At 43.3% G+C, this 15,707-nt stretch overlaps 1 protein-coding gene across 1 annotated transcript in view; it reads right to left on the minus strand.

Moving 5' to 3' along the window:
- MYO3B (myosin IIIB) overlaps positions 1-15,707 on the minus strand; it is a gene marked incomplete at both ends in the record, with an annotated part of 389,659 nt that overhangs the window by 112,530 nt on the left and 261,422 nt on the right. The window contains 2 exons of the mRNA XM_081243223.1: positions 13,676-13,756; positions 15,088-15,250. Of these exons, the coding sequence (XP_081099349.1) occupies positions 13,676-13,756; positions 15,088-15,250 (244 nt within the window). The remainder of the gene's footprint in view (positions 1-13,675; positions 13,757-15,087; positions 15,251-15,707) is intronic.

The following is a 15,707-nucleotide window of genomic DNA, read 5'->3' on the forward strand; positions in this document are numbered from 1 at the left end:
GGAGTGACGGCTGGTCAGCAGCCATCTTATCAGAACTTAAAGAGGCCAACTTGTTGGAGGTCCAACAGGCAAATGCCACCAAAAGCAGCACAAAGTCGAATTCTTAAAGAATAGAATCTCATTGACACATTTTTCCCCCCTACAGCTGCATCAGAAACCCTGGTCTCCATCTCCACCACACAAAACAAGTCTAGTAATTTTAGGCCTATGAGAGCATTTTCCACTTTGATTCTTCACTACTTAATTCCAGTTATTATTCCAGTCAAACTTTGACAGAGTTCAAAGAAAGTCTTGTCTGGGAACTGCTTTCTCTAACTTGGAGGCTAAGGAGGGAGGCTTTCCCTCACCCTAGAGGTCAGTTTCCTTCCTATCCTGGAGCATCACTGAGGAATTTCTCTTCCATTCCAGCTTCTAGGGACTGCCGCTCTCTTCTCTCCCAACTCCCAGCAGCCTCAGGTTGGATTCATTTCTTATAATTTATGCCCTGCTTGTTTCCAAAAAGGACTGGGGGGGGGGCGTCATAGATCATTTGCTCCTTGTGGCTGTGTTAGTTGGCTCTAGCTTAGTACTCCTGTCAAGGCTGTGGTAGGCGTGTTGGTCCTGGTTCCATCTGAGACTGTGCCCCCTTGTTAAAAAGTGTGTATTTTTAGAGCAGTTTTAGGTTCACAGCAAAATTGAGGGGAAGGTACAGAGATCTCCTCTAACCCTCTACCCCCATACATACACAGTCTCCCCATCATCAACATCCCCCATCAAGTGTACATTTGTTACGATCGATGAACCTACATTGACACATCATAATTTCCCATAATTACCCAAATTGCATAGTTTACATTACAGCTCGCTCCTGGTGCTGTACATTCTATGAGTTTGGACAAAAGTATAATGACATGTATCCACCATTATGGTACCATACAGAGTATTTTCACTGCCCTAAAAATCCTCTGTGTTCTGCCTATTCATCCCTTCCCACAGCTCCTCACCCCCTGACAACTACTGGTCTTTTTACTGTCTCCATAGTTTTGCCTTTTCCAGAATGTCATACGGTTGGGATCATACAGTATGTATCATTTTCAGGTTGGCTTCTTTCACTTAGTAATATGCATTTAAGATTACTTCATGTCTTTTGTGGCTTGATAGCTCACTTTTTTTCAGTGCTGAAAACGATCCCGTTGTATGGATGTGCCACAGTTTATCCATCCGCCTACAGGAGGACATCTTGGTCACTTCCAAGTTTGGGCACTTAAGAGTAAAGCTGCCTGCATCTGTGCAGGTTTTTGTGTGGACACAAGTTTTCAACTCCTTTGGGGAAATACCAAGAAGAACGATTACTGGATCATACAGTAAGAGCATGTTTAGTTTTATAAGAAACCGCCACACTCTCTTCCAAAGTGGCTGCACCATTTTGCACTCCCACTAGCAATGAATGAGTTCCTATTGCTCCACATTCTCACCAGCATTTGGTGCTGTCGGTGTTCCAGATTTTGGCTATTCTAACAGGTAAATAGTGGTATCTCACCAGTGTTTTAATTTGTATTTCCCTGATGATGTATGATGTGGAGCATCAGACTGTCTTCCCCTCTTTTTAAGGGGAAAAAAAGGGCAAAATTTTTATGTTGTTTTTGTGACCACCCCCAAAGCATCCAGCAGAGTGTTCTTTATAGACAGGATGTTCAGAATGTTTGGGGGGAAGGACAGCAGATCAGGAGTCAGGAGTCTGAATTGCGGGAGGTTTCTTAGCCACAATCTGTAAAATGGGATAAAATCCCTAACCTACCTCTCAGGGTTACTATGATAATTACAGGAATAAGGTTAGTGGAAGTCCTTTGCATGAATGTATGAATTGTAAATTGCCATGCAAAAAGTATAAGATGTTATAAAAATAAGCATTTCTATTGGTTAATCAAGAAGGAAACAACTCTTACCTCTAGGATCATTCTGGCTTCTTAGAAAACGAAGTTATTTACTTTCCTCTAAATTTTTCTTAAAAAGACAAATTTCTTGGAAAGAAATTTGTCCAATAAAATGGACAACCTGGAAGAAATGGACACATTCTTAGAAATGCACAACCTGCCAAGACTGACTCAGGAAGAAATAGAAAATATGAATAGACCAATCACAAGCACTGAAATTGAAACTGTGATTAAAAATCTTCCATCAAACAAAAGCCCAGGACCAGATGGCTTCACAGGTGAATTCTATCAAACATTTAGAGAAGAGCTAACACCTATCCTTCTCAAACTCTTCCAAAATATAGCAGAGGGAGGAACACTCCCAAACTCATTCTACGAGGCCGACATCACCTTGATACCAAAACCAGGCAAGGATGTCACAAAGAAAGAAAACTACAGGCCAATATCACTGATGAACATAGATGCAAAAATCCTCAACAAAATACTAGCAAACAGAATCCAACAGCACATTAAAAGGATCATACACCATGATCAAGTGGGGTTTATCCCAGGAATGCAAGGATTCTTCAATATACGCAAATCAATCAATGTAATACACCATATTAACAAGTTGAAGGAGAAAAACCATATGATCATCTCAATAGATGCAGAGAAAGCTTTCGACAAAATTCAACACCCATTTATGATAAAAACCCTGCAGAAAGTAGGTATAGAGGGATCTTTCCTCAACATAATAAAGGCCATATATGACAAACCCACAGCCAACATTGTCCTCAATGGTGAAAAACTGAAACCATTTCCACTAAGATCAGGAACAAGACAAGGCTGCCCACTCTCACCACTCTTATTCAACATAGTTTTGGAAGTTTTAGCCACAGCAATCAGAGAAGAAAAGGAAATAAAAGGAATCCAAATTGGAAAAGAAGAAGTAAAGCTGTCACTGTTTGCAGATGACATGATACTATACATAGAGAATCCTAAAGATGCTACCGAAAAACTACTAGAGCTAATCAATGAATTTGGTAAAGTAGCAGGATATAAAATTAATGTACAGAAATCTCTGGCATTCCTATACACTAATGATGAAAAATCTGAAAATGAAATCAAGAAAACACTCCCATTTACCATCGCAACAAAAAGAATAAAATATCTAGGAATAAACCTACCTAAGGAGACAAAAGACCTGTATGCAGAAAACTATAAGACACTGATGAAAGAAATTAAAGATGATACAAATAGATGGAGAGATATACCATGCTCCTGGATTGGAAGAATCAATATTGTGAAAATGACTCTACTACCGAAAGCAATCTACAGATTCAATGCAATCCCTATCAAACTACCAATGGCATTTTTCACAGAACTAGAACAAAAAATTTCAAAATTTGTTTGGAAAAACAAAAGGCCCCGAATAGCTAAAGCAATCTTGAGAACGAAAAACGGAGCTGGAGGAATCAGGCTCCCTGACTTCAGACTATACTACAAAGCTACAGTAATTAAGACAGTCTGGTACTGGCATAAAAACAGAAAGATAGATCAGTGGATCAGGATAGAAAGCCCAGAGATAAACCCACGCACATATGGCCAACTTATCTTTGATAAAGGAGGCAGGAATGTACAGTGGAGAAAGGACAGCCTCTTCAATAAGTGGTGCTGGGAAAACTGGACAGGGACATGTAAAAGTTTGAGATTAGATCATTCCCTAGCACCATACACAAAAATAAGCTCAAAATGGATTAAAGACTTAAATGTAAGGCCAGAAACTATCAAACTCTTAGAGGAAAACATAGGTAGAACACTCTATGACATAAATCACAGCAAGATCCTTTTGGACCCACCTCCTAGAGAAATGGAAATAAAAACAAAGATAAACAAATGGGACCTAATGAAACTTCAAAGCTTTTGCACAGCAAAGGAAACCATAAAGAAGACCAAAAGACAACCCTCAGAATGGGAGAAAATATTTGCAAATGAAGCAACTGACAAAGGATTAATCTCCAAAATTTATAAACAGCTCATGCAGCTCAATAGCAAAAAAACAGACAACCCAATCCAAAAATGGGCAGAAGACTTAAATAGGCATTTCTCCAAAGAAGATATACAGACTGCCAACAAACACATGAAAGAATGCTCAACATCATTAATCATTAGAGAAATGCAAATCAAAACTACAATGAGATATCATCTCACACCAGTCAGAATGGCCATCATCAAAAAATCTAGAAACAATAAATGCTGGAGAGGGTGTGGAGAAAAGGGAACACTCTTGCACTGCTGGTGGGAATGTGAATTGGTACAGCCACTATGGAGAACGGTATGGAGGTTCCTTAAAAAACTACAAATAGAACTACCATATGACCCAGCAATCCCACTACTGGGCATATACCCTGAGAAAACCATAATTCAAAAAGAGACATGTACCAAAATGTTCATTGCAGCTCTATTCACAATAGCCCGGAGCTGGAAACAACCTAAGTGTCCATCATCGGATGAATGGATAAAGAAGATGTGGCACATATATACAATGGAATATTACTCAGCCATAAAAAGAAACGAAACTGAGCTATTTGTAATGAGGTGGATAGACCTAGAGTCTGTCATACAGAGTGAAGTTAGTCAGAAAGAGAAAGACAAATACCGTATGCTAACACATATATACGGAATTTAAAAAAAAATGTCATGAAGAACCTAGGGGCAAAACGAGAATAAAGACACAGACCTACTTGAGAATGGACTTGAGGATATGGGGAGGGGGAAGGGTAAGCTGTGACAAAGCGAAAGAGAGGCATGGACATATATACACTACCAAACGTAAGGTAGATAGATAGTGGGAAGCAGCCGCAGAGCACAGGGAGATCAGCTCGGTGCTTTGTGACCGCCTGGAGGGGTGGGATGGGGAGGGTGGGAGGGAGGGAGATGCATGAGGGAAGGGATGTGGGAACAGATGTATATGTATGACTGATTCACTTTGTTATAAAGCAGAAACTAATTAAAAAAAAAAAAAAAGAAAAAAAAAAAAAAGACAAATTTCTGAAAATTTATAGTAGCTTTATTCATAATCACAGGAACTGGAAACAAGTGTCCTTTAGCTGGTAAATGGACACAACTGTGGTACATCCACAGACCAGAATTCAGCTCAGCAATGAAAAAGAACAAACTACTGATAAATGTAACAACACTGATGACTCTCAAAAGCATTAGGATAAGTGAAAGAAGCCAGACGCAAATATCTACATACTATATGACTCCATTTATATGACATTTTGGAAAATGTAAAATTACAGGGACAGGAAAACCATTAGTGGTCACCAGTAGCTGGGGGTGGGGAAGGGATGGACGACAGAAGGGGCATGAGAGAACTTTTGGAAACGTTTCTTTTCTTGATTGTGGAGGGGGTTACCTGACTATATGTGTTCATCCAATTTTATCAAACTGAGTTTTACTCTGTATAAATTATACCTCAATAAATCTGACTTGCAAAAAGTTACCAGAATTAAAAAAAAATAAAAGGATAAGTCCTCCTTATCCTCAAACTGGATTGTTCTTGGACAGCAGGATGCAATTGCTTCTAACCCACTAGGAGGAGAGTCTGGTGAGGAAAGCCTTGCTGTTGACGAGGGACCCTTCACAATCGTTTGCATCACTGACCATAGCTGGTTTTGACACTAAGCACTTGGCTCAAAGTCTATGAAATTAGCAGGCTCTGGTCGCTTGTACATCTCACTCGTCACAAGTTTATTGATGAGAATGGCTACCAGCTGTCACCTCTGCCTCTGCCTCTGTGCTGGGTGATTCAGACTTCATGGCCACAGCAAATCAAGCCGTGATCCTGCAATGGCTCTTCATGTTGGGGTTTGAACTCTTGGCCAAATGGCTGTCGCTCAGTTGTTATGTTGCCAGTCACCCGTCACTGTGGGTTAAATGTGACAGGCTCACCAACATCTTCCAACTCTTCAGACATCTGAAAGGCGACTTGCTTTCCACACCAGCAGAGCAGCAAATCTGAGTGATATTTAACTCCTGGATTTTAGAATTTCTGACTTCTGGAAGGAGGTGAGGAGGAGACTTGTTATTTTACAGAACAAGTTGCAGAAGGGCCTCAAACCCCTGAGTGGGAAAAATGATGTCAGGAGCACACCACCTAAGTTGGAACAATTTTGAGGTCACTGGAAAATGTATCCACACAAATGAACCAAGCTCTCAGCATGATGGAGAATAGCTCTTGATAAAAACAAAACCACCTGAAATCTTTCACGTGCTATTGTTGTATTTCAATTTTTCCCTGTCAGATAAGCAAGACATAAGTTAAGATTTGGAAAATTCTCTCTTTTATAAAGGCTTTATTGTAACTGTATTTGAGATTTGACAGGTACCATTTTTTTTCTCCAAAAGTGAGAGAAATAGTTTCATCTTTTTGAAGTTATAACATTATTATTCTAATCATAGAAGAGTATTTCACAGACAATTTTTTTCCCCCTCAAGTTAAGTTCATACTTAGGAAGGGGGAACAGAGAGGAAACTAACACTTACTGAATATCTGCCATGTGCCGGGTCCCATGCAGGATGCTTTGTGTATATTATCTGCTATCATCTTCACAACAGTCCAGAGAAGTAGACCTTAACAAGCCTCACTTTATAGCTAAGGAAACTAAAGCTCAGAAGTTAAGCAATTTCCCCCAAACCATATGACAAATGGTGGTATAGCCAGGATTTGAAGTCAGTAGTTCAGTACCAGTTTTGACTGGTACTCTATGTCCATGTGCCATATCCAAGATGGAAACCATCTAGTAGAGCATGTTCTACTAGAAAGAGCATTGGGTAAAGACTCAGAAGAGGGCTCTGATACCAGTCATTATGCTCACGTAACACATAAGGGGAGACAACTTATGTAGACTCTCTGTGCTTCTGTTTCATCTATTTAGGGGGAAACAAAATCTGCCTTTGTACACACAGGAGTCTTTTGAGGAAAAAAGCCTGATAATTCTTGCCATAGCACAGTTAATTTTTCCCCTGAATGTTTCTTTACTGTAACTTGGATAGAGCCCAATAACTAATAAGGGTTAGAAAACGTGATACCACATTTTATGATTCTTTTGTTTTTGTTTTTTGCGGTACGCGGGCCTCTCTCACTGTTGTGGCCTCTCCCGTTGCGGAGCACAGGCTCCGGACGCGCAAGCTCAGCGGCCATGGCTCACGGGCCCAGCCGCTCCGCGGCATGTGGGATCTTCCCGGACCGGGGCACGAACCCGTGTTCCCTGCATCGGCAGGCGGACTCTCAACCACTGCGTCATCAGGGAAGCCCCACATTTTATGATTCTATGTGAAAAAACATTAAAAGACATAAAGGCAACTCGAGTGTGGTTTTGACACCATTATTAATCAATTATTACTGATCATAAAGTTGTTGCTTCACTCAATGTTGAAGTGGTAAGGATACCATTTTGGGCACTGCCTCTTTGCAGCCAGGTTCTAGAGCTCTACATGAGGTCCATAAAGGAGGAAGCGATTCCAAACTGAAGAGGTTCTATCCATGGGCTTGCTCTGAAATTTAATCTTGAGTCCTGGGGTGCTAACTGCTGCACCAAAGTTTCATCTTGAGCATTTCCATGCCATGCCGGTAGGATATCAGGCAAGTGGACGTCAAACCCACTTTGGCTTTGCAGCTTCTTCTCTGTGCATTAGGTGACTAGTACCCTGCCCTCTGGGTGTTTAATTCTAACATAGGCAATACTTTGATTCCACAGCAAAGGACATGCCTTTGCATCACAAGTTATTTCATGGCAAGAATTCTACTGCTTGTGCCCCTTGAGGTTTGGCAGAGCCCATTTCTCGACAGAAACCTTGAAGCTACGGCCAGGCCTCCCCTCCGCTATAAACCACTTTCTTGAAGCCATGCTTCCGGGGCTCTCTGTATGTCCTGACCCTGCTCACAGACAAGGCACATTTTCCCCAAGTAAATCACAGTGCTTGTCCCCCCAAACATTTCCCCCTCCAAAACGTTATGCCTGTGGTTGTCAGAAGCCAGCCACAGACCTGTATCTACAGAGAGTTAGAGAAAGCCAGACAGCGCAAGTGGACTCAGCAGGACCCTTGTGTTAGCCTGAAGGGCACCCTGCCTTTGGTTACGCAGAGCTTTAGAAGACAGTGGAGCTAGTGTGAGTTGACAGTTCACCTCAGGCTCCGATGCTCCAGTTAACTCTTTCCCCTAGATGCTGCTTTACTCTTGTGTGGAAATGGCCTAAGACACCAGAAAAGGATAGGCAGCTGGCTCCTGCCAAGAAGAGTTCACAATCTGTCTTCTCTCACATTTTGAGGGGTTATATTGTTTTGTGCAAAAATGACCGGGAATCCTTCCAAGAGAGAGAAATGGAGTGAGTAAAGAAACACTGGGATAGAGGTAGAATGACAAATACAGATGCATAAAGGAGTGACAAAGGGCGGCTTGCTTTCCTTCTGTCTGTTCAAAGTGGACCTTTTCTCTCCATGGTACATTCGCTTGACTTTCCTCTACTGTTTGGCTTGTGATCAACAACCTGCTTATGCACAGATTCGACAGGCTGAAAAATATCTACCTAATTATTTTCACCTTCAAGAAGCATGGGCCATTTTCAGTGTATATCCTCAGCTATATTTTATCATGATTTTGACTCTTTGGAGTTTTACAGAACTCCCTTCCATTGAATGTTGACATAATATAGAGGACCTGATTATACAAACAGCATCCATTTGAGGGAGAGAATGTTTTTTAGCCCTCTGTATTGAAGATGGGAAATTTGAGGCCCCAAATGAAATCCTATTGCTCATCTTGGTAGTAGCTCCAACATAAAACAGGTACTTAAACAGTTGAATAAGTGAATGAAAGAAAGAAATTTCCGAATTTACAATACAGTTGTCCTGTGCACCTAGGGATATTTGTGCAAATCTCGTTCTAGGAAATTATTGTAACCACCTAGCCATTGCCAACCCACCAACAATGCTAAAGGAACCAGCCTTTCAAAGTTAGAAAAGACCAGGAGGAGGCCTTACCCTGAGAGAGATTGAAAAGTTCAGGCAGTTTTGAACACTAAACACTTGGTTCCGACGTGATGTAGGGGTCGGGTTTCTAAAAGAAGTTAACCTGGAGGAGGGGCAGAGCCTGTCTGGATTCTCTGCTTGCTTTCCTCTCTGGAAGCTGCATTTAAAGCAACTCCCATTGGCTGGAGTCACATGATGCGTGGCCCAGAGGTTCCAGCTGCAGCTGGTTTAAAATGCCTGCTCACAGGCTCAAGGAAGAGGCCCCCTCAGCCTCCGCAAGGTTGAGGTTGCCGCCCCAGAAAGCACTCCCCCCAAAGGGCATCAGAGGGGGAAACGGCCATAGATCTTAGTGCTGTTATCTCCCGGAGGACCGAGGAGGGGAGCAAGTAGGAAGCTGGCCAGAGGACAGAGAGGAAGAGAAAATGACAATTTCCACAGCACTGAAGCAATGAGATGAAAAAGTGCTATCAACCAGTGGGTTCTTCCTGCTCCAGGGGTGGCTGCAGGGGGACAGACGGGAAGGGAGGCTGGAAAAGCCAGATCCTCCTGGAAACACTCTTTGCAGTTCCTTCCCAGCCTCTAGGGCTCCACTGTCACCTACTTGAGGCTTTTCCCCTGTGACATGGGGAGCCCAGCACTTTGCTGTCGCTTAAAAAAAGATTTTGAATTAGAGGGGCAATTTTTTAAAATTGTGCTTTCAAAAACTTAAAAGACTGAGACACTGTAGATATTTTTTAAAATTCCCTGCAGGTTGTTTGTTTTGATAGTATTTACTGAGGAAGGTATGCAATTTTAGTTGACAAAATCTAGTTATATCCACTTTCTGAAACTTAAGAATTCTTTTTTTTTTTTTTTTTTTTTTTTTTTTTTTTTTGTGGTACGCGGGCCTCTCACTGTTGTGGCCTCTCCCATTGCGGAGCACAGGCTCCGGACGCGCAGGCTCAGCGGCCATGGCTCACCGGCCCAGCCGCTCTGCGGCATGTGGGATCCTCCCGGACCGGGGCACGAACCCGTGTCCCCTGCATCGGCAGGCGGACTCTCAACCACTGCGCCACCAGGGAAGCCCAAGAATTCATTTTAAAAAATAATAGATTACTTAGATGACTAATAAGGACCTACTGTATAGCACAGAGAACTCTACTCAGTACTGTCGAATGACCTATATGGGAAAAGAATCTTAAAAAGAGTGGATATATGTATATGTATAACCGATTCACTTTGCTGTACACCCGAAACTAACACAACATTGTAAATCAACTGTACTCCAATAAAAATTAAAAAAAAATAAACACTAGAAACTCGGAAAAAAAAAAAAACCAGATTAGTGATGGGATGACATACAACTATTAGTTTTTACTTAGAATACCCCATGTATCTGAACACTAATAGGTGCTCAATTATTTTTCTGATTAAAAAAGTACATTTTTAAAATTCTTTGGTGTTTAAAGGAGTGTGTTTTCCTATGGTAAGAGCCTATTATCAGCATTAATCAATAATAAAAACACAATGAAGCATGCCACTTCTCACCAAGGTGACATTCAAAGTGGTTTCCCTCCCCGCCAAAAAAAGAAACTGATAAAGGATACTTTTGCCCAGATCCCCAGCTAGCTCTCTCCCTGCGACCCCATATCTCACAAAGGCCCTTTATTGCCGGCATAATGTTCTGCGCACAGGAAACGTGTGCGCATGTGCCAGGAGTGTTTTCCCGTTTGTCTTCTCTTCCAGCATTGCTCCCTGGCTGGTGAACAGTTTCGGGCCCACAGAGATCTCAAGACCACCAGCTCATGTATTTGAAAGGGATCTGTTTATTTTGAAAATGCAAATGTGGCCTACCTCAAAGACTCACAGGCAAGAAAAGACCCATGGAGCAAAGGGAGAGGTTTCCAATCTGGAGCCCTGTCCCTCCCTGTATCACACCCAGATCACTAGCTGTCAGAACCACTTAACAAGCTCCAGGAATCTGAGCGAAGGGCCCACAATTCAAATGAGAAGGCTCATCTCTCCCAAGACTAGCCAGGCAGATCATTCCTCACCTGCTTTAAAGTACTGATGAGGTCACTTCCAAAAGGACCCTGGGCCTTTGAGATGGCGGCACCTAGGCCGAGGACTGCCTGGAGGAGGGCCCGTAATGGGGACACCGGCCTCCTAACAACAGCAGCCCGGTCCTGGGGACGGATTCCTGGAGAAAGCCCGGGAAGGTTGATACCTCGACTTTGATCTCTGTCAAGGCATACCAGCAAGAATTAATTTACATTTCAGATGAAAAAGGTTGACAGCATGAAAAGGCATCTTGTTTCTGGTATGTGAATGTGCCGTAATAGATCGGGAATTCTGAAAGGAAGTTCTGAGGAAGCTAAAGGGATAAGCCGCGCGGCTGCTTTTATTGGGAAGGAGATGAAAGGAAAACAAATTTCAATATGTGCTGCTCTGTAGCAACATGTAGGCCAAATGCTTCCTAAATTTCAAGGGCTGTTCTTTTAAAACTATATAACATAGCTCAGCAACACGATTAAAAAAAAAAAAGACTATCAGCCAGAACTTGAAATATAAACAAACACATAGCACAGAATCTAAATTTCAAATGAAATGATTTGTTGAAAAAATAATAAATTACAGAATAACCTTAGAAAATATCCAGAAACGGTTGCGTTTCCCTAAGCCACCTCTGCAGGCTTCAAAAGTAAGAGCACCCCTATGTTTGGGGCTTGTTCTACTTGAAATGTCTTAGTGTCACGACGAAGAGCTTGGAATGAGAGGATTATGCTTTGGGAAGTGCACACCCTGAAACAGAGACTTTGGGATGAGTTGCTTTGCTTTTTAGATCAACACATTGCCTTTGACTCTAAAGATAAGGAAAACATTCTCAAGTAAAAGTAAACTGCCCATAAAATTGCAAATGTTGTTACCCTATCTAAGTATCTTTACCACTAACACCGAACCAGCACCTCAGTTCCTGTCCATGGTGTTGGCTGAAGGGCAAAATGACGCTGCCTGCTTTTGCTCTGGCTGCCACACTCTCCTGCCAAGAGGGCAAGGTGGCGTGAGTACCACCCTCAATGACTACATGCCTGCCTAAGCCCCTGCGGACTCAGAAGCTCCCGATGCCACTTGATAAGCAGGAACGATGGCTGCCAGGCTAAGAAGGGGGGTGCCTGCAAGGCTAAAAGAAAAAAAGAAACAACAAGAGGAAGCTCCTTAAAGAAACGTGGTCTCTGTGGTCCCATGAAACAAAAGTACCCTCCCGTGGTACCTATCCCATAGGTGCTGCACTGAAGAGATGAAATCCTGACTGTCCTGATGTGATGAGGCTTCCCACTTGTCTGTTTTTATGCAGTGTTCACTTGGCAATAACAGAGTGCAAACAGGGAGCCCTCTAAAGATGATTTTCAGAGAGAGAAAATTTGATTTATGATCCCACATACTTTATTTATGATCAGTGGCTCAACAATACATAAGCTCAAAGTTTTTATTTGAAAATGTATGTTGGGCTTTGGGCCAAACGGCAAGATCAGTCCAGCATCCTCTCTTAATGGCGGGGGCAGGGGTGGGGAGTACTGTGTGTGTGTGTTGGGCAGTGGGGAGGTAGAGAAAAAAACGCACTTTGAGTTGTCTTTCTTAAGCTGCAACTAGAATTGCATCCTTCTTCCTGATGCTTTGAAGTTGTAGAGCTTAGAATTCCTAGGGAATGGTGTTAAAAGTTACACATTTGGATTTAAATGACACCCCTTCCTCCCAGATATTTTGGTTTTGAATGAAGTTGTCAGGTCTCTACCGGGCCAGAGAGTTCTGAGGAGTGTCCCTGGAGCCAGGCTCTGGGCAGGGACCTCCTCGAAAAGGTTGCAGCTGTTTTATTTAAACGTTTGCTTCATGCGTGGCAGTATCTGAAACCCTCTCCCTCTCCCTGCTGCTCAGTCCACTGGACTGGCCACTTCTCTCTCATTCTGTCTCCAATTTCTTGTGCTCTAGGAGCTCCTGGTGTGCTCTGTGGCCTGTTTCTTCCAGGGCCTCAATTAGGCACATGCAGCTCCGAATGACAGAGGGAGCCGGGCCTCGCAGCCACCGTGGGTACTGCCATTTGCAGAAGAGCAGAATGACCTGGGAGCCAGGCACCAGAGCTCGAGGTGCTCAGGCAGCCACAAGCTGAGCCACAGTGCCCTCACCCTGTAGGGCCCAAAGGACTGCCTTAGCCACATACAGGTCTGGGTGTGGGAAACTCAGTTAGCCAGGAAAGTCCCTGAGCTGTTCCTATCTCTGTGATACCAATTCTCTGTGATACCAGAGAACTCCAAGGTTGGAAGACGTCCTTTAGACCTTTTTAGCCAATGCTCCTGTTCACAGACGAGGGACGGGTGACTCCAAGAGGGAAAGGGATTTGTTCAGTTGGCAGTATGCAAAGTGGAATCTATCCAAACTGCCTGTGAACGAATTCTGGCTCTGTCACTGACTAGCTGTATGATCATGGACAAGTTACTTCACTTCTCTGTGCCTCATTTTCCTTCTCTTGTATTCCATAAAATTTGGAATACAAGGGTACCTACTTGGAGCATCCTTAGCCAAGTATGGCATGCAGCCAATTCTCACATGGTGGGGGTGTGCATCAGAACAAGCACTAGAACCCTCCCTCACTAGAACTCTTGACTCCTATTCCAGTGCTCCTGAATTATTAACATTTCAGCTTTTTGAAACTCATATGAACTTAATCACAGAATATTTCCAAGTGGACACTATGAAAATGATGTTTTAATTACCTGCTTGAATATGAACAGCAGACTCACTCCTTCTGTTGCTTATTTTCTTAAATTTCCTCCGAGCATCATATCCTCTCCAGGCTAAAAATATAAAACCATGTGCTAGGAATGACATTAATTTAAGAATGTGCCAGAGAATTGATATAAGCTGTTTTCCCTCCAATCTATTACCCCTCTCCTCCTCCCTCCTACTTTCTCACTGAACAAAATAAGCAGAGCTACGTGAGTGATGGTGGGGAAGAGGGGCCTCTCTGTACTCTCAGCTTGGCCTCCGAGATGCTTCTTGATAAGGAGTTATTTTGGTTCAGGCAGTGAGTTTCCAGAGCCCTCTGGATTCCACTTATGAATCACTTGGGACCCCTGTCTAGGTGAGGTGGGTCCCTGTCATTCCAATCCACGGAGGAAGCTCTGTCTTCAGGACTTGGGGGCTGGGAGAGGACTGAAATAGCCCAACCCACTCCATATTTTTTATTGGGAGGAAGGAATAAACATGAAAGTTGAAGGAGAGATAAATAAATAATAATGATTAGTAGCATCACAGTTACATTTGGTGAGGGTGGACTATGTGCAGAACTGTGCTCAGGGAGGGAATGCATGTGATAGGAAGGGAAAAGGCATGGGAAGTGGATGCAGAAAAGAAGAGAAAGGAAAAGGGAACCTGGGGGCAGGGGGCGGAGTGTTAAGTCCTTCAGACAGAGAACCAGGGCACTGAGCTGCCACCAGGAGCATGACCGGCTCTCCTTTTTGTTCCCGCCCTGAGCACCACAGCTCTCCAGTCTGAGTGAGGTCATGAAGTCCGGAGTGGACATTATGATGCTGGGTTATGAAAACACAAAGGAATTCATCTACTGTGTTCAAGACCTGGGGCTTTCACAACCACTCGAGATAGCACAGGAACTCAAATGCTGGTTGTAGCACAAATGACACACATGTACGTAAAGAGGCACTGACTGGGCTGGGCGTATGACAGAGCCTAGTGATTTGTTCCCTTGGTTTACAAGCTCTGTCTGGGGTAGAAAAGCCTCCTGGACGTGGCAGTAGCAATTCTGATGTTGAAAACCTGGTAATGGACCTGAAGTGTATATGATGTGGTGCATCTGGGAGCTGAGGCACACGTCTGTGTGATGTGGGTTTTACATCCATCCACTGCTACCCCCTCTATCTTGCCTCAGGTAGGGATGGCTTGTTTGCTTACCTGGAGGTTAGGGACCATGATGGTCTTGCTCACAGCTATATCCCCAGGACCTAGCACAAGGTTTGGCCTGCAGTAGATACTCGCTAAATATTTGCTGAAGCCAGGAAGAAAGGAAAGAAGAAGGAAGGAACGGAGGGAGGAGAAGGAACCACCGAGAAGAGCAATAGGAGAGTGGCCTCAAGTACTTAATGAAATGCCAAGATTCAGGACCGTTTACCTGACTGGATGGCAACAGCCCCCTTCTCTCTCTTCTCTCTGACTCTTTTGTATCTCCTGGCTCCAAGCCACCCCTTGACATGGGCCTGCAGCACAGCCACTCTGCCTATGACTTCCCGCAGTAGCAAATTTAACTGCTCAATATGGTAATACTTGAGAAAAACCTGAAATGAGACATCAGTTTTAGCATTACGTGTGGGCTCCCAAACAGAAATTCACTCTGCTCCAACATATTCTTAACGTAAATATTAAAAGCATCATCTAAATAAAGTTTACAGTGACTTGATTTATGCTAACATTACTGACTTCTTGGAAGCAAATACAATTCCCCTTCTAAGGTCCAGCCTATGTGGAACTACTGATATAAACAGACGATGAAGTTAACAGGGGTTTAGGAGATCCTAAATGTTCTCCAGGCCAGCCTCAGTTTTGCCATGAGTTCCATTTTCTCAGCTTGATCTCTTTCTCCACAGCTCTGGTGGAGGTGCTAACCAACAAAACTGACCCACGGCCAACAGAAGTTCAGAGGGATTGGGGCCTGGATGACCCACAGTGATCTAATTATTTCTGCTGAGGTGCAGCAGTGTCGCCATCCACGCTCAGGCGAAGGCTGGCTTTGTA

The sequence above is a fragment of the Mesoplodon bidens genome, assembly GCF_964165515.1.
Source record: "Mesoplodon bidens genome assembly, chromosome: 8".
NCBI classification, from domain to species: domain Eukaryota; kingdom Metazoa; phylum Chordata; class Mammalia; order Artiodactyla; family Ziphiidae; genus Mesoplodon; species Mesoplodon bidens.